Source organism: Myotis yumanensis, unplaced genomic scaffold (assembly GCF_028538775.1).
Source record: "Myotis yumanensis isolate MYYU_CA2020_CCGP unplaced genomic scaffold, mMyoYum1.0.hap1 SCAF_22, whole genome shotgun sequence".
Classification (NCBI taxonomy): domain Eukaryota; kingdom Metazoa; phylum Chordata; class Mammalia; order Chiroptera; family Vespertilionidae; genus Myotis; species Myotis yumanensis.
In genome coordinates this window covers 2,717,095-2,734,989 of record NW_027223773.1, presented here as the reverse complement: position 1 = coordinate 2,734,989, position 17,895 = coordinate 2,717,095, and the positions used below count along the sequence as shown (strand labels likewise).

At 49.2% G+C, this 17,895-nt stretch overlaps 1 protein-coding gene across 1 annotated transcript; it reads right to left on the bottom strand.

Annotated features, from left to right (window-relative positions):
* Positions 1 to 338: 338 nt before the first annotated feature.
* On the bottom strand, positions 339 to 17,033 carry FH (fumarate hydratase). The gene is made up of 10 exons (XM_070401137.1): positions 16,882 to 17,033; positions 15,057 to 15,191; positions 11,924 to 12,034; positions 9,719 to 9,895; positions 7,946 to 8,128; positions 7,493 to 7,658; positions 5,633 to 5,836; positions 4,085 to 4,212; positions 2,043 to 2,196; positions 339 to 523 (listed from the first exon to the last, which is right to left on the bottom strand). The coding sequence occupies exons 1-10, from the start codon at positions 17,011 to 17,013 to the stop codon at positions 381 to 383; spliced, it is 1,533 nt and encodes a 510-aa protein (XP_070257238.1). The 5' UTR covers positions 17,014 to 17,033; the 3' UTR covers positions 339 to 380.
* Positions 17,034 to 17,895: the final 862 nt, after the last annotated feature.

Genomic DNA, 17,895 nt, shown 5'->3' with positions numbered 1-17,895 from the left:
TCCTTCTGGGGTCCATACCCTCGATTAACCCGATTATTGTCCACAAATGACCTTCTTGGTGGCTGAGACACACAACAGTGTTCGGATGAAAGCCTTCTCTCATAAAACATATGAGTGACAAACACACAAAATCAGATCCAACTGCAATACACACGTCAGTTCACATAAAAGAGTCTATTTTCTTTCATATTTTATACAATTGTTTTATTCGCTTTTTAAATTCATTTTGGACTTTGCATGTCCTGGGGTTTTATGAACGGTCCAAACTCTGCTGTCGTCAAGTTCAATAGCAGCTTCCGTCCACACTTACCCAGTTTTGTTTAAAAAACATGAGGCTGTTTCGTGTTTATGGCGCAGATTTTATTATAAATTCACTCAGGTCACTTGGGGCCCAGCATGTCCTTGGGCTTCACCCACTCATCGAACTGCTCGGCTGTCAGGTAGCCAAGTTCAATGGCGGTGGCCTTCAAGGTGGACCCATTTTTGTGTGCGGTCTTAGCAATCTTGGCTGCCTTGTCATACCCTGAAGAAAAGCAGAAAGGCGACACAGAGAAAGAAGTGAGGGTGGCTTTCTAAAGCAAAAGGCCATCATCACTTACTAGACATGGGTGCTACCGTGCTCTGGAGTAATAGTTTTTCATCTGAAGAATATTTAACAGTGATTATCCTAATAGCTGTCATTTCTTATATAGAATAAAATCTTTACTTTTCTTATGTAATGCAGACGTAAGCATACTCACTTTCTACAATGTATTTGTTCCTAACTTGAAATTGCCCACTCCCTCAGATGTTGTACGAAGGGGAAAAACAAAAATGCAATATAGCAGTAAGACATAAGAGTGCACATCTGAGGAGGAGAATGTGTGGTTTCAAACATGCTTAACCAGAAACAGTATCTCTGTAACAGCATCAGCGAGCTCAGTGCTGCAGCACCGCCAGGCCAGGTGCTGCAGGGCTCACCAGTCGCTGTGGGCGACCAGCCAGGCACTGGGGGGACCAGCCAGGCGCTGGGGGGACTGCACTGTGCTCTCAACAGTGCACCGAAGGGTGGCCATCCGATTGGGCCCAGAGCCACCTGGGCAGGCAGATGGGCTCTAACTCTCTAAGGCTGAAATGAAAGCTGGATGCGACGCCAAGATATAAAACCAGCCCTGGGTGGTCAGGGTTCTAGAAGGGTGTTGGCGAGCAGTGAGCGTACATGCCAGACGGCTGCATCCGAATCTGTTCTGACAGAAACTCAGCGCAGCAGGGGAGGGTGGGACAGGGGCTGACGCGTCATCGTGTAACCACAGGCCCCCAGAGCCCACGGGGCCAGCAGGGGGTTGGATGGGGACCCTGTGCTCAGCCTGCAACCCAGGTCTACAGCCTGAATCTACATAATGAAATAGTCACAATTCTAGAAAAGGCTTGCAACACGAAAGCCATGGTTCTAGACAAAATAAAGCAACGAATAACCCTGTTCCTTCTACTGGTAACTTCCTCTTTTTTAATTGAACAGACAAAACCGAAGCGCAGGCCAGCAGGTGGAGAAGGTAGAAAACGGATTCGCTCCCTTTGCTGGTCGCCAGCGCCACCTGGTGGAGAGGCTCCGACCAGCGCCTAGAACACAGCGCACCTGATTCCACTGAGACGGAAATGTTTAATTACTCCCTCTGAATTGACCACATTTTCAAATACAGCGGGGCCTTGACTTAGGAGTTTAATTCGTTCCGAGACCGAGCTCGTTAAGGAGCTCATTAACTCAAATTACTCTATCAATTCAATGCAAAAAATCGGCCGAGAGAGACAGCTGGTATCTCAAAAAACTCGTTAGTCCGGACACTCCTAAGTCAAGGCCCCGCTGTAAAATGAAGAATAATCGATCAAGTTTTTGAAAGACTGATACCATAGGTCATATCAAGTGTCTTACAACACACTTTCAAATATTCTAGAAGATTCGATTTAGACAATGTCGGAAAGGAAACTGCTGTCTATAAGCATTTTAAATGGCTTTAGCTCTTTAATTCTGAACTCAGAATGGCCTTCTGCTCCCTTCGCCTTACCTATGTGCGGGTTGAGAGCAGTCACCAGCATCAGGGACTCGTTCATCAGCTTGGCGATCCTGTCTTTGTTGGCCTGGATTCCCACCACACAGTTTTCTGTGAAAGACACTGCCGCGTCCCCCAGCAGCCTGGCCGAGTGCAGCACGTTCTTAATCTACGAGAGGGAGAGAGACTTAGTGAGCCTCGCTATGTTCGTCCAACAACATAGTATTATCTACTGGTTCATCAGAGAACACGGAACTCAATACACAGACAGCACCCCTACAACTTTTAAGGTGCCAGGACAATAAATAGGAAAGAAATAAACATTTGAGGGCACAGAAATCTAAAAGAGGAATAAGTAACAAATGCAAATAACTACAATACAAGCTAGCCTGTGGTATTATGAAGCACGGGTATAAAATGGTAGGGCTCAGAGAAGGGGAATGAATTCCAGTTGCAGGACTGAAGTCCCATTGGGGGGGAGGCCGCACAGAGCGGCGGGGGGGGGGGGGGGAGGCTCTTCCCTGCAGAGGGAGGAAGGAGCAGAGATGCAGAGGTCAGAGTTCAGCACGTGTGCGAGGAAATCAGGGCGTCCAGCTCTTAACAATCACACGTGTTTTTATGGTTAACAAAACAAATATTCCAGAGTCACTTTCAAATAACCTTTCATACAACATATAAAAACAGTATAAAATCAATTGGTTTGTTTTAGCATTTTCTTTCTTTCTGGTAACATCCCAACATGTATTAGGATATGTATCCACGTCCTAATTTCTTTTGGTCCTAATTTCCTTTGGTCTCAAACCCCAGGGTCTGAAAATTGTACTCTCAACAACGGACTCTAGAAGTCACAGAACTTCACGATTCATTCACTTGGCGATAATGAGTATGATAGAGCAAATGTTGATTTTCTCGACTTATTTTCTACTAAAGACAAAAGGGATTTTGTTTAAAAGAAAAACAGAGATGAGCAGACATTACTGCCCGGACCTGTATCTGCCAGGCCCGAGGGTCTACTGTTTGCAAAGTGACCTGAAAACAAAGCTATGGGCCTGGGTCTCCTTCCTGTTCCCCTAGAACAGCGGTTCTCAACCTTGGCTGCATATTAGGATCACCTGGGAATCTTTTTAAAATCCTGATTTCTGGGCCTCATCCTCCGGAAATTCTGTTTCTTTGTGATGGGGTGGGGCCACAACATGAGTAACAAAGAAACAGAATTTCCGGAGGACGAGGCCCAGAAATCAGGATTTTAAAAAGATTCCCAGGTGATTCTAATGTGCAGCCAAGGTGGAGAACCGCTGCCCTAGAAGGTCCCCGCCACAGGGACCACCAACCTGCCTTGTCCACTGCTCTGTCGCCAGCACTGCAGTGCCTGACACAGGCCAGGACACAATCTACGTAATGTTGTCATTTGTGCATTCTTATCAAACTAAAAGCAGACTTTGCACCAGATTGTAGACACAGCATTTTACATGAATAAATGGCTTGTAGGACGCCAGCTGTATTATCTGCAGCCGGGGAAAGGAGGAGATGATGCCGTCCTGTTCCAGCTTCATAAAGAGGAAGAAGAAGTGCTAGGGGACAGGATGATGTTTGCAAAGCATGTGGAAGAGGTGAGGCCAGTGAGAGGGAGGCTGAGAGGCGAAGGAAAGGGAGAGGAAATGCTGCAGAGACCAGGGCGAAGGTGTTGCAGGAGGAAGAGTCAGGGGGGTGTGGGCGAGAGAGCCGTGGAGGTACAGTGACTGCGAGAACAATCAAGAGCAGGAGTGAGTGTGGCGGGAGGGGCCTCAGAGGGTCGTCACTCCTTTAAAAAGACAGAAAGGGAAGAAGGAAGAAGGAAGCAGCGCCGGGAGCCGGGACTGAGCAGGGCTGTTTAAACTGAGGAGGCTTAAAAGTCACCTCATTGAACATCCAGGATCAACCCTCCAATGATCATACATACTTGACTTCCAACTGCTGATCAGATCATCAGCTGCCTGCTGTGAGAGCTATAAAACCTCATGAAAGAAAAACCAAGACGGTTAGCCCTCTGTCCACACCCTAACGCACAGCTCACTTACCATCATTGGCTTGAAAACGTTCAATTCAAAGTGTCCGTTGCTGCCCCCGACGGTCACAGCGACGTGATTGCCCATGACCTGGGCGGCCACCATGGTCATGGCCTCGCACTGCGTCGGGTTCACCTTGCCTTCAAGAAAACCACCGGGGGACTCCGATCAGACACACGCACGGCTTCGAGCCCCGTGAAGGTTAGGGTTACGTCAAATAATCAAAACCGGAAGGGAGTCCAACTTCATTAAATGAAGAAAGAGACGTAATACAGCAAGGCCCCACCATCGGTGCCGATTTAAGGAAACCAACCAACCAGAGAAAGGAAGGTGGGTAGCCACACCGAACCATTCAATGGCTAGTGAGTAATGAGTTAAACAGAGCGGAATACAGTTCTCTCCATCTGCATGGCTTCCATTCATTCTAGAACGTTTGCAGAGCCAGGCACTGAATACACAATGGTGGGTAAGAAAGGTGCTACCCACCAGCGCAGAACTGGAGGCTGGGGAGCGCGCGCTGGCAATGCCAAGAGAGACGGAGCCGTGCAGGCTGCCGTGGGAACACGGATACAAGAGGGACTTCACCACACGCAGGGGCTGCTCAGAGGATGGTGACACTCACCTGGAATTTTCCTATTCATCACATGACTCTCCAGAACCCCCCTCCTCTGACAAGTTCAAGTGTGAACACGCATCCCCAACCCCTCTGACTGAGATAATGCAACGCACTGGGAAGACTTTATTGTAATTCTGCATTTCTCTTTTTGAGGCAATTGCCTTAAATTGGCAATCGGCTGAACTCATGTCATTTTTCAACATGAAATACTTTGAAGTCAGGTCTCTTCTCATCCTGTACTTGCCAAGAGTCAAAAAGAATGTGCAGTCGGGTCTTTCTTGTTCACTCTCAAAAGTCACTTTGTCGGCTTTCGTCCAACCTACAGAGGCCTTTACGGATCTGATCCTGTCACCTGACGTGGTGCTACCTCAGCTTCGGTACCTGCTCCTGGGATCAGCACATACGCTCTACCTTCACCTCGGTGCAGCAGTCAGCTTGCCACCAGCTATTCCTCCAGTCCCAGGTCCACTCACGAGTCACTCCTAAATGTCCCTGTGCTCCAGCTACGGCCATCTGACGGCACTGCCACGCTCCTCCGCTGGTTTCAATGCACATCATGTGCGTCTGTCAAATGACTTCCCAAAAGCAAGAAATGGAAGGAGGCGTTTGGCACATCCCCTCTTCTCCAACCCACGCGGATCCCTCTCCTGCCTGCGCTAAACTCTCCTGGCTTTGGACTGCGGAAGGCAGGACTATTACACATTCTCCAGTGTGGGAACCAGTACGCATGCTCCTCACTAAAACGCTTTCTTCCTACACGACGGAGTGAGGCCCCTGGAGTCCTGATCACAGGTGGCCCCAACGACCATCTGAAACAAGGGTGCCGCCCACGCCCCCTCCATCTTTGAGATCCTGGGATCCCTCACCAGAGGGGACAGGCTCTGAGGACAGGGATGCCCGGTTCTGCGAGGACCAGCGCTGACGGTGCCCGGCGGGGCAGGTACCTGGCATGATGCTGCTGCCCGGCTCGTTCTCCGGCAGGATCAGCTCCCCGAGGCCTGAGCGGGGCCCGGAGCCCAGGAACCGGATGTCATTGGCGATCTTCATCAGGCTGCACGCGGTCGTGTTCATGGCGCCACTGAGCTCGACCAGCGCGTCGTGGGCCGCCAGGGCTTCGAACTTGTTTGGGGCTGTGACAAAAGGCAGGCCTGGGGGAAGAGGGGGTGACAGCCCACGTGAGTCAGCAGGCGAAAGGGCGTGGTTTCCTAAGGTCAGCAAGTTGAACAGAACATCCAGCATATGAAAACCAGACACAACAGAAAACTTCACTTCAGAAAAATAAACAAGTAGAAGTGTACTTAAGACTAAAGTTTTGTCTACATATCTTCAAAAGGTCCTCAAGGAGTGGAATCAACAATTCCAGCACATTTAAAGGATGGAAAAACAAGTACGAGAAACATCATGAAGAGAAAACTCCACCCGCTGCAAACACGTGTGATGCCTGGCTACTCGAGGGGAGGTGAGAAGGAGGCAAAAGTCACTCTGCTCAGTTGACACTCCTTTCCTAGGACAGTCTTCCTCCACCTCAGGCTGTTCTGTTCTCTTCTCCCACCAGGGCCCACGGAGCCCCAGGGCCCACGAACCCCCGGAGAAACGAGGGAGCCAAAATGAATGGGACCATCTCAGTCGGTCTGTCCTGTGTTCAAAATTTTGAAGATCTACGTATTATAATGCAGTTCTTCTTGGTTAAAAAACAAATTTCGCTACTAAGCCATCGTAAGCATTGTCCAATTATCTCTACCCTACTCCTCTGCTAACACCTGCATCTTAAGAATTTTCTGGACATGATAACCTGGCTCCAATAGTAGTTACCATTATGGAGAGTACAGAGCTCTACTAAGAGAAGACAGAATTCGAAAGGGCCTTAGTTCAGAGGATTTTCACAGCATATGCCACAGGGAAAATCAAGTCTGTCCATCTGCATAACGTATTTATCATTCAAATGAATCTCTCAACCAAGAGTTGATTCTGCCTGTTTTCAAAATAAGTATTTGAAACACCTTTCAAGAGTAACAAAGCTGGCACTGGCGGATTTTCACTGCGTGGAGGAGTGACGTCACCAAGAGGGACAGGCTGGCCATGACTTTGCTCTCCCTCACCGGAATAGAACAACTAACTGTTCAAGCACAAGACACCCTGGCGGATCCTAGGACGAGGGTGAGGCTGACGCACCCCTGCACCAGAACAGACTGCATTAGGGGTGAGAGAAGTGGCTACACGGTGATCTCCCATGAGCCTCTGGTTCCATGCCCCAGCATTGTAGGTCACTTTGCTGGAGCCTCTACTCTGACCTCCCACCATGGGACTGCAGGGGACTCTGCAGGGCTCAGCCACCGGAAATCTGACTGTGACGAAGGAGGGGGAGGAGCTGGTGACAACCTTGCTCATCTGCCGAACCAAAGAAGGGGCGCACTCCAACAGGGAACTAGGGGAGCACAGATGTTCCCGAATGCAGTGCTGCCACCCCCAGTCTGGTCTGCCCACACCCAGGCAAGGAGCAATGTCACAGCCCCCCCCCACCCCAACCTCCCCCACTGGGGAGAGTATCTTCCAGGCCATCGGACCAGAAAGGCCGGTGACAACTCCTGGAGGCCGTGCGGCCCAGGGCGCTGAAGCCGAGAGGTGGCCGAGATGGCCGGGCTGAGCTGAGCACCCGGAGCAGAGCCAGAGGCCTGTTTGGTCAGGAAACCTGGAGTGTGGACTGGCATGAATGAAGACAACAGAGAGAGACTCCGCTGGCCTTAGAACACCCCGTACAGACACAGACCAGCAGAAGGAAAGGACAGGAAGTCACATCTCCCGACCTGTGAGCGCGGCCACCTTCGCGGCCACCTTCTCGGCAAAGCCGATTCTCGTGTTCAGCCCGGTTCCCACGGCGGTGCCCCCGGCCGCGAGCTCGTAGATCCGGGGCATGGCAGCCTTTATCCTCGTCATGGCGTATTTCAGCTGCTGAACGTAACCACTGAACTCCTGGAAAGAGAAGGCCACACGGTGAGAATATAGAATTTCCTAATGACGTAGAAGTTACTCTAACTGCACGAAATAGAACTGGGGGGAAAAGGGGACACGTGATACTTTCAACAATAAAGATCTTTTTTTAAAAAGGAAACTAAGAACCACTGCTGACTGGTGAATGCAGAACAGCCTGTCACTGAACTGTTACACACCTGGCCTTTGAGGCCAGTGTCACTTGGTGAGGAATTGCTGGCCATGGGCCCCGCCCGCCAACGTGAATCGAGTCTAAGCGCACCCTCTACCTGCCCAAGTGTGAGTGGCACTGCGTCCTGGGTGTGGGTCCGCCCGATTTTGATGATCTGGGCGAAGTCTTTGGACTTGGCCTCGAGCGCATCGTGCAGCTTCTGCAGCCCCGGCAGCAGCACCTCGTGGACCTCCATGGCGGCGGCGATGTGCATGGCCGTGGGGAAGGTGTCGTTGGAGCTCTGCGGGAGGTTTTCCAAAGACAGGCCAGCTGTTAGAGCAGAGGCAACAGCACCGAACTGGAAATAAAAACCTCCCTAAATGACTACTCGAAACTCGGAAAGTTTCAGTGCTCAATGCCAAGTCTAAGGTCAGAGGAGCAGCAGCCTGCTTCCCTGCAGGGACTGTGCCAATCCCACCTGCAATGGGCACCTCATCCATCAGCACACCTACCCGCCGACGAAGGTCAGCAGGGGACAGAGGCGTACCGTTCACAGTGATGTGAGGATGGCGATGATACCTGACAGCTACACGGTACGTACAGTCTCTCATAGACATTTCGGCATCAGTGAAACCTCCGGAGAATTCTGAGCTAGGGCACCACTTTCATAACAGGAAAGCCATCGCCCTCGCCAGTCTGGCTCAGTGGATAAAGCATCGGCCCACGGACGGAAGGGTCCTGGGTTCGATTCCACTCCAGGGCACGTGCCTCAGGTGCAGGCTCAATCTCCGGCCCCGGTTGGGGTGCACGCAGGAGGCAACCAATAGATGTGTTTCTCTCACATTGATGTTTCTCTGTCTCTCCCTCTCTCTTCCACTCTCTCTAAAAATCAATGGGAAAATATCCTCGGGTGAGGATTAACCAAATAACAAAATAGGAAAGCCAAGCTGTCTAAGAAATCATGCGACTTGCCAAAATATTTAGGACTGCAGCACTGGGAACTGACCCTCTATGACAGCGGATCTCAACCTTCTGGCCCTTTAAATACAGTTCCTCATGTGGTGACCCAACCATAAAATTATTTTTGTTGCTACTGCATAACTGTCATGTTGCTACTGTGATGAATCGTCATGTAAATAGCTGATATGCAGGATGGTCTTAGGCGACCCCTGTGAAAGGGCCGTTCGACCGCCAAAGGGGCCGCGACCCACAGGTTGAGAACCGCTGCTCTAGGAGTTCCTTGGGAGAATGGGTGCTTGCGGGGCTGGGGCAGGGAAAATACAGGACGAACCAGGAGCATCTCTTAGTGCGAGAAAGTAAATCAGCGGGTGTTTTAAAGGACCAAGGGCCTGCCCGCTACTGTGGAAAGCGACAGAAGACACGCGGCCGTGAAGTGGAGGAGACTAACGGGATAGGATGAATCCCGCAGACAAAAAGGACATCGGCCGAAAACTAGAGCAACCCTCATGCAGCCTGCAGAGAGCAATGCTTATCTTTGAGAGTGGCAAGTGTAGCAGGTTTACACAAAATGCTCAAGATTAAGGGAAGCCGGGAGAGGGTATACAGAAACTCTTTGAAGGACCTTTGCAATGTGTATAAATCTAAATTATTTCAAAATAAAGAGTGTAAAATATAAACCAAAATAATAAAAAACATACATATATCCTAAATCCAGCTGTCCTAAGTAATTTTTCCCCTGACAGTGATTTTATGAAGTTTAAGGCATTAGACCCGGGATTCCGGAAAGACATCAGAACATCTCAGACGTCCTTTCCAATAGAGAATGTTAGCAGATGAACCTCCTTGTCCAAAAGCCAGCGCCTGCTGATCGGGCGGATCTCGGGCGCCCTGTTCCGTTTCCAACACAGAGAAGCCGCGCGGAAACGCTGACCTGGCTCTTGTTGACGTGGTCGTTGGGGTGCACAGGCTTCTTGCTGCCCAGCTCGCCTCCCAGCATCTCGATGGCTCTGTTGCTAATGACCTCGTTTACATTCATGTTGGTCTGGGTCCCGGACCCAGTCTGCCACACCACCAGGGGGAAGTGGTCGTTCAGCTTCCCTTCGGCTACCTGCAGAACAGAGGTGACAGAAGGGATTGCTCACAGTAAGCACGGCGACACTCACTGAGCCAGTGTGCTCAGCTACGAGTAAGGTGGAGGCGTGTGCAGTGCTATGGTCAAGGCACTCACTTGACCCTCTGCGAGGTGACTGGCCGACGGGACCACACAGCTTGAGGCTGTCCCACCACGGTTACTTTAAAACGGGAAAGATGAGCCCCGGCCGGTGTGGCTCAGTGGACAGAACGTCGGCCTGTGGACTGAAGGGTCCCAGGTTCCATCCCGGTCAAGGGTACATGCCCGGGTTTCGGGCTTGATCCGCGGTAGGGGGTGTGCAGGAGGCAGCCAATCTATGATTCTCTCTCATCACTGATGCTTCTAGCTCTCTCTCTCTTCCTCTCCCTTCCTCTCTGAAATCAATAAAAATATACTTTAAAAAATAAAAATAAAATAAATAAGTAAATAAAGTGAAAGATGAACTATTGTGAATCAACTAAACTGAAGCAAAGCCTTCTTTCTTCTATTTCTCCAACTGCCTCCCCCACTCACAGGCAGACGGGCCGCCTGCTCAGGCTGCGAAGGGTTCAGTGTTCAGATGCGTGCAGTGTCGGTGCGCAGCGGGACGTCCCACAGACGGACAGTGGAGTCAGCACAACGACCTGGTGACTGGGAGTGAGTACACCAATAGCTACGGGAGCGCACAGACGTCCAATGAGTAGCAACGGCCAAGCGCAGAGACACAGTCCAGATCTGTCCCTATTTTCGTCACAGTTTTATACCTTCAGCTAATGTGCTAGTTTGGGGACTGTATACTTTCTAAGACAGTGGGCGCTCAACCTCATCTTCGGGAAGGGTTTTAGCTTGGGGAGGGGGGCAAGAGCGAGGTCGGGGAGTCAAAGGGGGAGAAAAGAAGACATCTGTAATACTTTCAACAATAAAGATAATTTTTTAAAAATATATTTTATTGATTTTTTACAGAGAGGAAGGGAGAGGGATAGAGAGTTAGAAACATCGATGAGAGAGAAACATCGATCAGCTGCCTCCTGCACATCTTCCACTGGGGATGTGCCCGCAACCAAGGTACATGCCCTTGACCGGAATCGAACCCGGGACCTTTCAGTCTGCAGGCCGACGCTCTATCCACTGAGCCAAACCGGTTTCGGCATAAAGATAATTTTTTTTAAATCAGCATGCACTTTAGAAATCTATTTGACCTTAAACAATTGGTTCACTTTAAAACTTTTTTTCCGAGTTTTTATAAAAATAATAGGAGACCAGGATAGAAAATGTTGAGAACTAAGAAATGTATGTTAGCCATCATAGTTCCAGCCCTCAGAAATAATGACTACTGGCATTGGCATCTCCTTCCAGGTTCCACTCCAAACCATGGGAGTATGTATGTATGTATATAAAAAAAACACATGTTTTCTGTTCATTTTTTCTAAACAAAATTAGGATCACAAAATATATATACTTTGTTACCTTTCCCCCACTGCTTCTTATATGGTAGGGTTGTTCTATGATATTCTTTAAAAATTTTTCTACAGCATCACCATATAATTTATTTAAGCAGCTGTTATGGTTGGATACTTTCTAATTTGTTATTGTAAGTGGTACTGCAATGAACAACATTATGTATAGTTTTTAAACTGTTATCTTTGCTTCCTTCAGATTATATTATTAGAGGGTTAGTGAAATTACTTTCTCCATACAGATTATCAAATAACAACAAGTTTTTAAATGAATTGTGTACATATAAAATAAGAAATAAAATATATAAATTTAAACAGTGTCTCTTCAAAGTTTCCTTTAAACTATATAAGTTAAAGTCAAGAGAATCAAAAATGAAGGGATACGATCATGCACAAATTTCGCCACCATAGATTAAGCACCAAATTAATATCCTCACCAAAGGATAATGCTGCCACCCTGCCCTGAGATGCATTCACTCATTCACAGTGCCCCGTCCGCCCGCCAGAGCTCGTCGTCCAGGGGGTGACACGGCTCGGTGCCGCTAGGAAACCACACATCACCTCCTACCTCGTCGGCGGCCTTCATGATTGCACTAGCAATCTTTGGATCGAGACCATAATCCTGGTTTACTTCAGCAGCGGCTCGCTTCAAGATGCCAAAAGCTTTAATAACTGGGATCTAAAATTAATCAGAAAGATATCTCACATTTGCGACTTTAGTGTGAAAATTTAAGATTATTATTTTATGCAGGTGCAAGAGTTGTACATAAAAACACACATATTCACACACATACACTGTACCATTCATCCTAATCTTTATAATACATTATAACCTATAAGTGCTTTATTTCATACTAGAGGCCCGGTGCACGAATACGTGCACTGGTGGGCCTGGCTTGCGGGCTTTGGGCCGAAACCGGCTCTCCAACATCCCCCGAGGGGTCCAGGATTGCAAGAGGGCACAGGCCAGGCCAAGGGACCCCACTGGTGCACCATCAGGGCCAGAGAGGGACTGAGGTAGGGTTCTAGGGCGTGTCCGGCCCCTCTTGCCCAGTCCCGATCAGCTGGACCCCAGCAGCAAGCTAACCTACAGGTCGGAGTGTCTGCCCCCGGGTGGTCAGTGCACGTCATAGCAACCGGTCAAACGGTCGGACACTTAGCATGTCAGGCTTTAATTATATAGGATATGAAATAAACAAATGGTGCTCAATCATATCACCAGCAATCACCATGATTTCCCCTTGCTGGATCCCAATCTACCTTATCATTTTTCCTTTCCTCCTCTTAAAAGAAAAGAAAGGGCAAATAAAATAAAGATAGCAAAATGGTACTGGGAAAACTGGACAGCCACACGCAAAAGATTACACCATACACAAAAATGAACTCAACATGGATTCAGATTTGAGTGTAAAACCTGAGACCATAAAAGTTCTCAATGAAAACACCTCTAAAAGCAAAGGCAACAAGAAGCAAAAATAAACAAGTGGAAATACATCAAGCTAAAAAGCTTCCTCACGGGAAAAGTAAATCATCGACAAAATAAAAAGACAAACCACCGAATGGAAAGAAATACTTGCAAATCACCTATCTAATAAGGTGTTAATATCTAAAATATACAAAGAAGTCCTACAACTCACAATCCTCGGGGAAATGAGTGGAAAAACAACAATAAAAAAGTAAGGAATAAGGCACATTAAACGTAGGCCAAGGAGAATAAACAAAGGGCAAACAGAAAAGGAAACAGAAACAGAATCTACTTATTTTGAATCTTAAGAAAATAAAGTAAAACATTCGAAGTGTTTTAGCCAAATGGAATGGAGACAATGGCACATAGGATTAGAAACTTAAAAGCTGAAAACAAACGGGAGTTTAAATTTCTACAGGCGTTTGGCGGGTTAAACCATTGCCAAAGTCGGAAGGGAATGCCAATCAACTCTGGCCATCTGACTGAGGTGATGACCCCGTGTTTGTGGACTCACACCAGGGAGGAAGGGTCAGCACAGAGCGTGCTGCTGCTGCTATTAAAATAAAACGGTGAAATGTGTCACTGCAGAGAGGAGAGAAGGCTCTCATTATCCTTAATGTACTCCCATTAGAAGGTCATCATTTTAAATTGTTTTCCTTCGGACCTTAGGTACAAAGGGTCAGGTTTAATCATACTGCTCAGCTCAAGTGCACACAGTCTGCTTCATAGTTAATAAAGTTCAGGGAATTGATCCAGATGAGGGTAAATGTGAAAAAAATGGATACCCCAGTGCCCATCATTCTCAGCCGCATAATCTAAACAGCTGGCCTGCCCCTGCAGCAGCAGCAGCAGCTGAAATCAAGTCCTGCACCTCCAACCCCCACGCCTCGCTGGCTAAAGCCAGCAAATCAAAACATGAGCCCTGCTTACTCCTATCCGTACGGGTTAGGACCGACCTCCTTAATGCCAGGGGTTGAACTCTAAGACTGACCTTTTTCATCCCAAGAGCTGACTATCTGAGAATGTTTTAGGATCAGTGCCTGCCCCGTGTCACCCCACATGTCATCTGAGCCTGTGTCTGTCTCCCTCACCAAGCTGGCTGCAGGTGGCAATAGCAAAGATTTTCTTCCAGAAGATTCAGCTGCCTATTGTCAAGTTGTAGGAACCTGTCCAGATCCAGTCTTGAAGGCTTAGGAGTGAGCTAACCTATGGAAGCTAAAAGTACTGTGAAATAAAAGTATGTTTAAAGATAACTGTTAAGCATTATCTCATTGGGCGAACCTTGGTTACTTCTAAGCCGCTAGACCATCCTGCACTCTGCAGTGACTATTGCTCACACCAGTTGGTCTCAGTGGGATATGTGATATATGTAATGAATTCTTTCCACTTTAACATTTCTGAAATCGAGGTGCACCTCACAATCGATGACATGTCCCAACTTTAACTGACAGCCCTTTTCTTTCTTAGTGGTACATGCCGGCGCATCTTCTAACTGATGTCATCTTAGCTTTAATGAAACACGACAGAAAGTGTTCTAATCATTAAATCATTCATGTGGCACTGAACACATACATATATATTATCCATCAGATGTCAGACACGGTTCTCAACCTGTGGGTCGCGACCCCTTTGGGGGTCAAACGACCCTTTCACAGGGGTCGCCTAAGACCATCCTGCAGATCAGATATTTACATGACGATTCATAACAGTAGCAACATGACAGTTATGAAGTAGCAACGAAAATAATTTTATGGTTGGGAGTCACCACAACATGAGGAACTGTATTAAAGGGCCGCAGCATTAGGAAGGTTGAGAACCACTGGTGTAGACTTTGCTGGGAACTGACACCAGGAGACATAGAAAGTATAATATTATAGAAAAGTCAGTCCCTTTTAAATCAGTTTTTTTTAAAAAACTCAGTGTCAATTAGTAAAATAAATAAATAAAACTTAAGTATTGAAATTAGAAATGCTTAAAAACTACAAAATCCTAGTAAAAATCCGAATAATCTCAGTGGAAATGAAAAGACGAATCACTTAGTTCTATCAAATAAAAATCCAATAATAGCATTTAGAAAGTTCTTTGACAGTTTAATGAAAGAAACATTGTATTGTTCACCAAGGTCTCCAATAATAGCATTTGAACTCTGTAAAATTTTATTCGTGACATAACGTGACTCGTTTGCACAAAGCCTAGTTCACCCAAAATAAGCCAATATTCCCAAGAGTGCACTTACTGGCATGCGTTCCGTCACACCTCCGATCTTAAAGTTCATTGTCGACCTCACGGTCTGGGCGCCATAATACTTATCATTGGGGACCTTGAGTTCACCAAAAGTATCGTATTCTACCCGGAAGGAATTCTGGCTCGCCTAAAGATGGAGATAAGACACTGTTAGAGCTTGAACATAAATCAGGCATCCGAAGCAATAACATCCTATCAGCTGGAAGGGCAAAGAAGCCTTCGTCAGTACCACAGAGACAAAACATTCCATCGTGACTCTCACTCTACTCCCTTCTTCAGCTCTTTCCTCCAGAAACTGTTCTCACGCAAATCTATTATTATAGACTAGAGGCCCGATGCACGAAATTCGTGCAAGGGGCTCAGCCCTCGCAGCCCCAGCTGCCTTGCGGCTGTGCCCACTGGTCATTCCAGAAGGTCGTCCTGGAAGGTCGTTCCGCCATGCAGTGTAATTAGCATATCAGCACTTTATTATATAGGATGTTACAGACATTGCAGAACTCACACCCTACACAGATGATAAATACCAAGAAAGCTTTTGAGGGAAAAACAACCTCTTCCAATTCAGCAGCATGCCTATTATTGGTCAAGCTTTGGCCAATCCAATGTTCTCAGGGTCCTGCTTATTTTACTAGAAACTTTAGAAAATGGTCTAAAAGTTACTCAGTTTGTAACCTTTTAGAATGAAGAAACCCTTTGGGGAATATAGAGCTAGGGCAGGCAGCCAGCCTGGGTGCGCAGCCCGGCCCCTCCCACGCACACGCAGGCACTGAAACCATCCATTAGCCCAGGAGTTCCAGGGGTACACAAAACATCCTGACTTTGTCCTTTATGGACCAGAAGATGTCTTGGCCTCGAAAACCCTCACAAGGAAGCGTTTACAGTATTGAACGAGCTCTCGCTCCCGGCCAAGCACGGTCCCAGGCGCACTCGTGCGTGCGGAGCAGCTGCAAGCATTTCCCTTGTCCCTGCGGACACGGAGGCACCCAGACAATCGGCCCCAAGTGCGCCCCAACCTGGCGTGGCAGCGCGTGGTTTGCACTCACAGCTCTGGCTGCACACGGGGCGGCCCCGTGGACCGTGCAGAACGGCCGCTCCTCCTAGACGGCCCTTGACCACCCAGACGCCTCCTAACGCGTGCAAGTGTCCAGGGGCGTTTCGCGCACGGACGGAAGGGGACCCTCCAAGGAGCAGAGGGGCCTGTGCAAGCCAGCGTCCCACCCCTGGACCCTGGGGCCTTTCCGCTCCCGAGTGATCGCTCTGGACAAAAAGGAGGGATTCGGCTATAAGTGGGGCGTCGGGGTCCCACAAAAACTCGGTGGGGGAACCACCCGCAGCCTCGCGCAGGAATCAGGCCATTTCAGATCAGTGTATCCGGCCAGTGCCCGGCCAGCCAGGCCCCCTAGACGGGCAGGGACGGGGGCTGCCCGATCCCCACACCCCGTCCACCCGGCTCAGTCCCGAGGACGGTCTCCTAGGCTGGGGGAGGGGGGGGGACTTTGCACCCGCAGGAAGCGGCCGATGCGGGACACCCCAAAACGCAGAGGCCCGGCCCGCCCGTGGGGCGTCCAGAGGGGCCAGGAGCTGCCCTCCGGCCCCGGCGCTCACCGGGGTGCAGGCTCCCTCCTCGCCCTGGAGGAGGCGCCCGGAGCAGAGGAGACCCTCCTCCCGATGCCCCCGCGCGCGGGCACGCAGCCCAGGGCCGGCCTCCGCGGGGATCCCCCCGGGGAATCCTCCCCACCCGCCCGCGGGCGCCCAGGCCGCCTGCCGAGGGCTGAAGGTCACGGCGGGGAGGCCGGGGCGAGGGAGCCCGCGCTCACCATTCGGGCGGCGACCGGGGGCCGGAACGGGAGGGAGGCCGCACCGCCGAGGCCGGGAGTCGAGGTGGACGCCGAGGGGGGGACTCGCACGAGGCGACGCGAGCGCGCGAGGAGCCGGAGTGCGCGGTACATGGTGCCTGGGCGCCCGGGTAGAGCTTCTGAGCTGCCGTGGCCACGCCCCCCGCGCTGGCTGTCACTCCACGCCCAGCCCCCCGGACTCCGCTCTGAGCCAATCAGCATCCGGAAACCGATCGCGTGGGGGCGGGGCTAATCCTGAATGGCCAGAAAAGAGAAAGAGGGCGGGCTGAACTGCCTCGACGAGCAGATGTTTGAAGCCCTCGGATTCATGGGAAACCAGGTCGAAGGGGATCATGGGAAATGGAGTTCGGGTTAGTCCTTGAAGCAGGTTGCTTGCTGTGTGTGACTGCTGCAAGCGAGAGAATTAGGTAATGAGTCATCAGTTACTGCTTGGTTGGCGGAATATCCTGGAAAGAAATGTTTATTGATTCATTTTTTTTATCATGTAATCGCTCATTGCATGTTCTTTGTATTGGAGTTTTGTTTTTTTAATTTTTCATTACTTCCAGATTACATCTTACATGTAGAAATTTTGGAAAGCTTTCTGCCTGCCCTAGCGGTTCGGCTCAGTGGATAGAGTGTGGACTCCCAGACTGAAGGGTCCCAGGTTCTATTTGGGTCAAGGGCGTGTACTTCTGTTGCAGGCATGGTTCAGGGCCCGTGCGGAAGGCGGGGGAGGGGGGGGGGGGCGGGGGCAAGCAATTCATGAGTCCCTCTCACATGGATGTTTCTCTCTCTGTCTCTCCCCCTCCCTTCCACTCTCTCTAAAAATCAATCGAGAAATATCCTCAGGTGAGAATGTCAATAAAAGCTTCCTGCCTTCGACCCTCATTTGGTCGTTCTCCAAAAGCAGCTTGTGTGTTCTGTGACGTGTTAGTTAAACAGTTCGTTTGCATCGCCTAAACTGTCTTCATTAATCATTTTTAATAATCATCA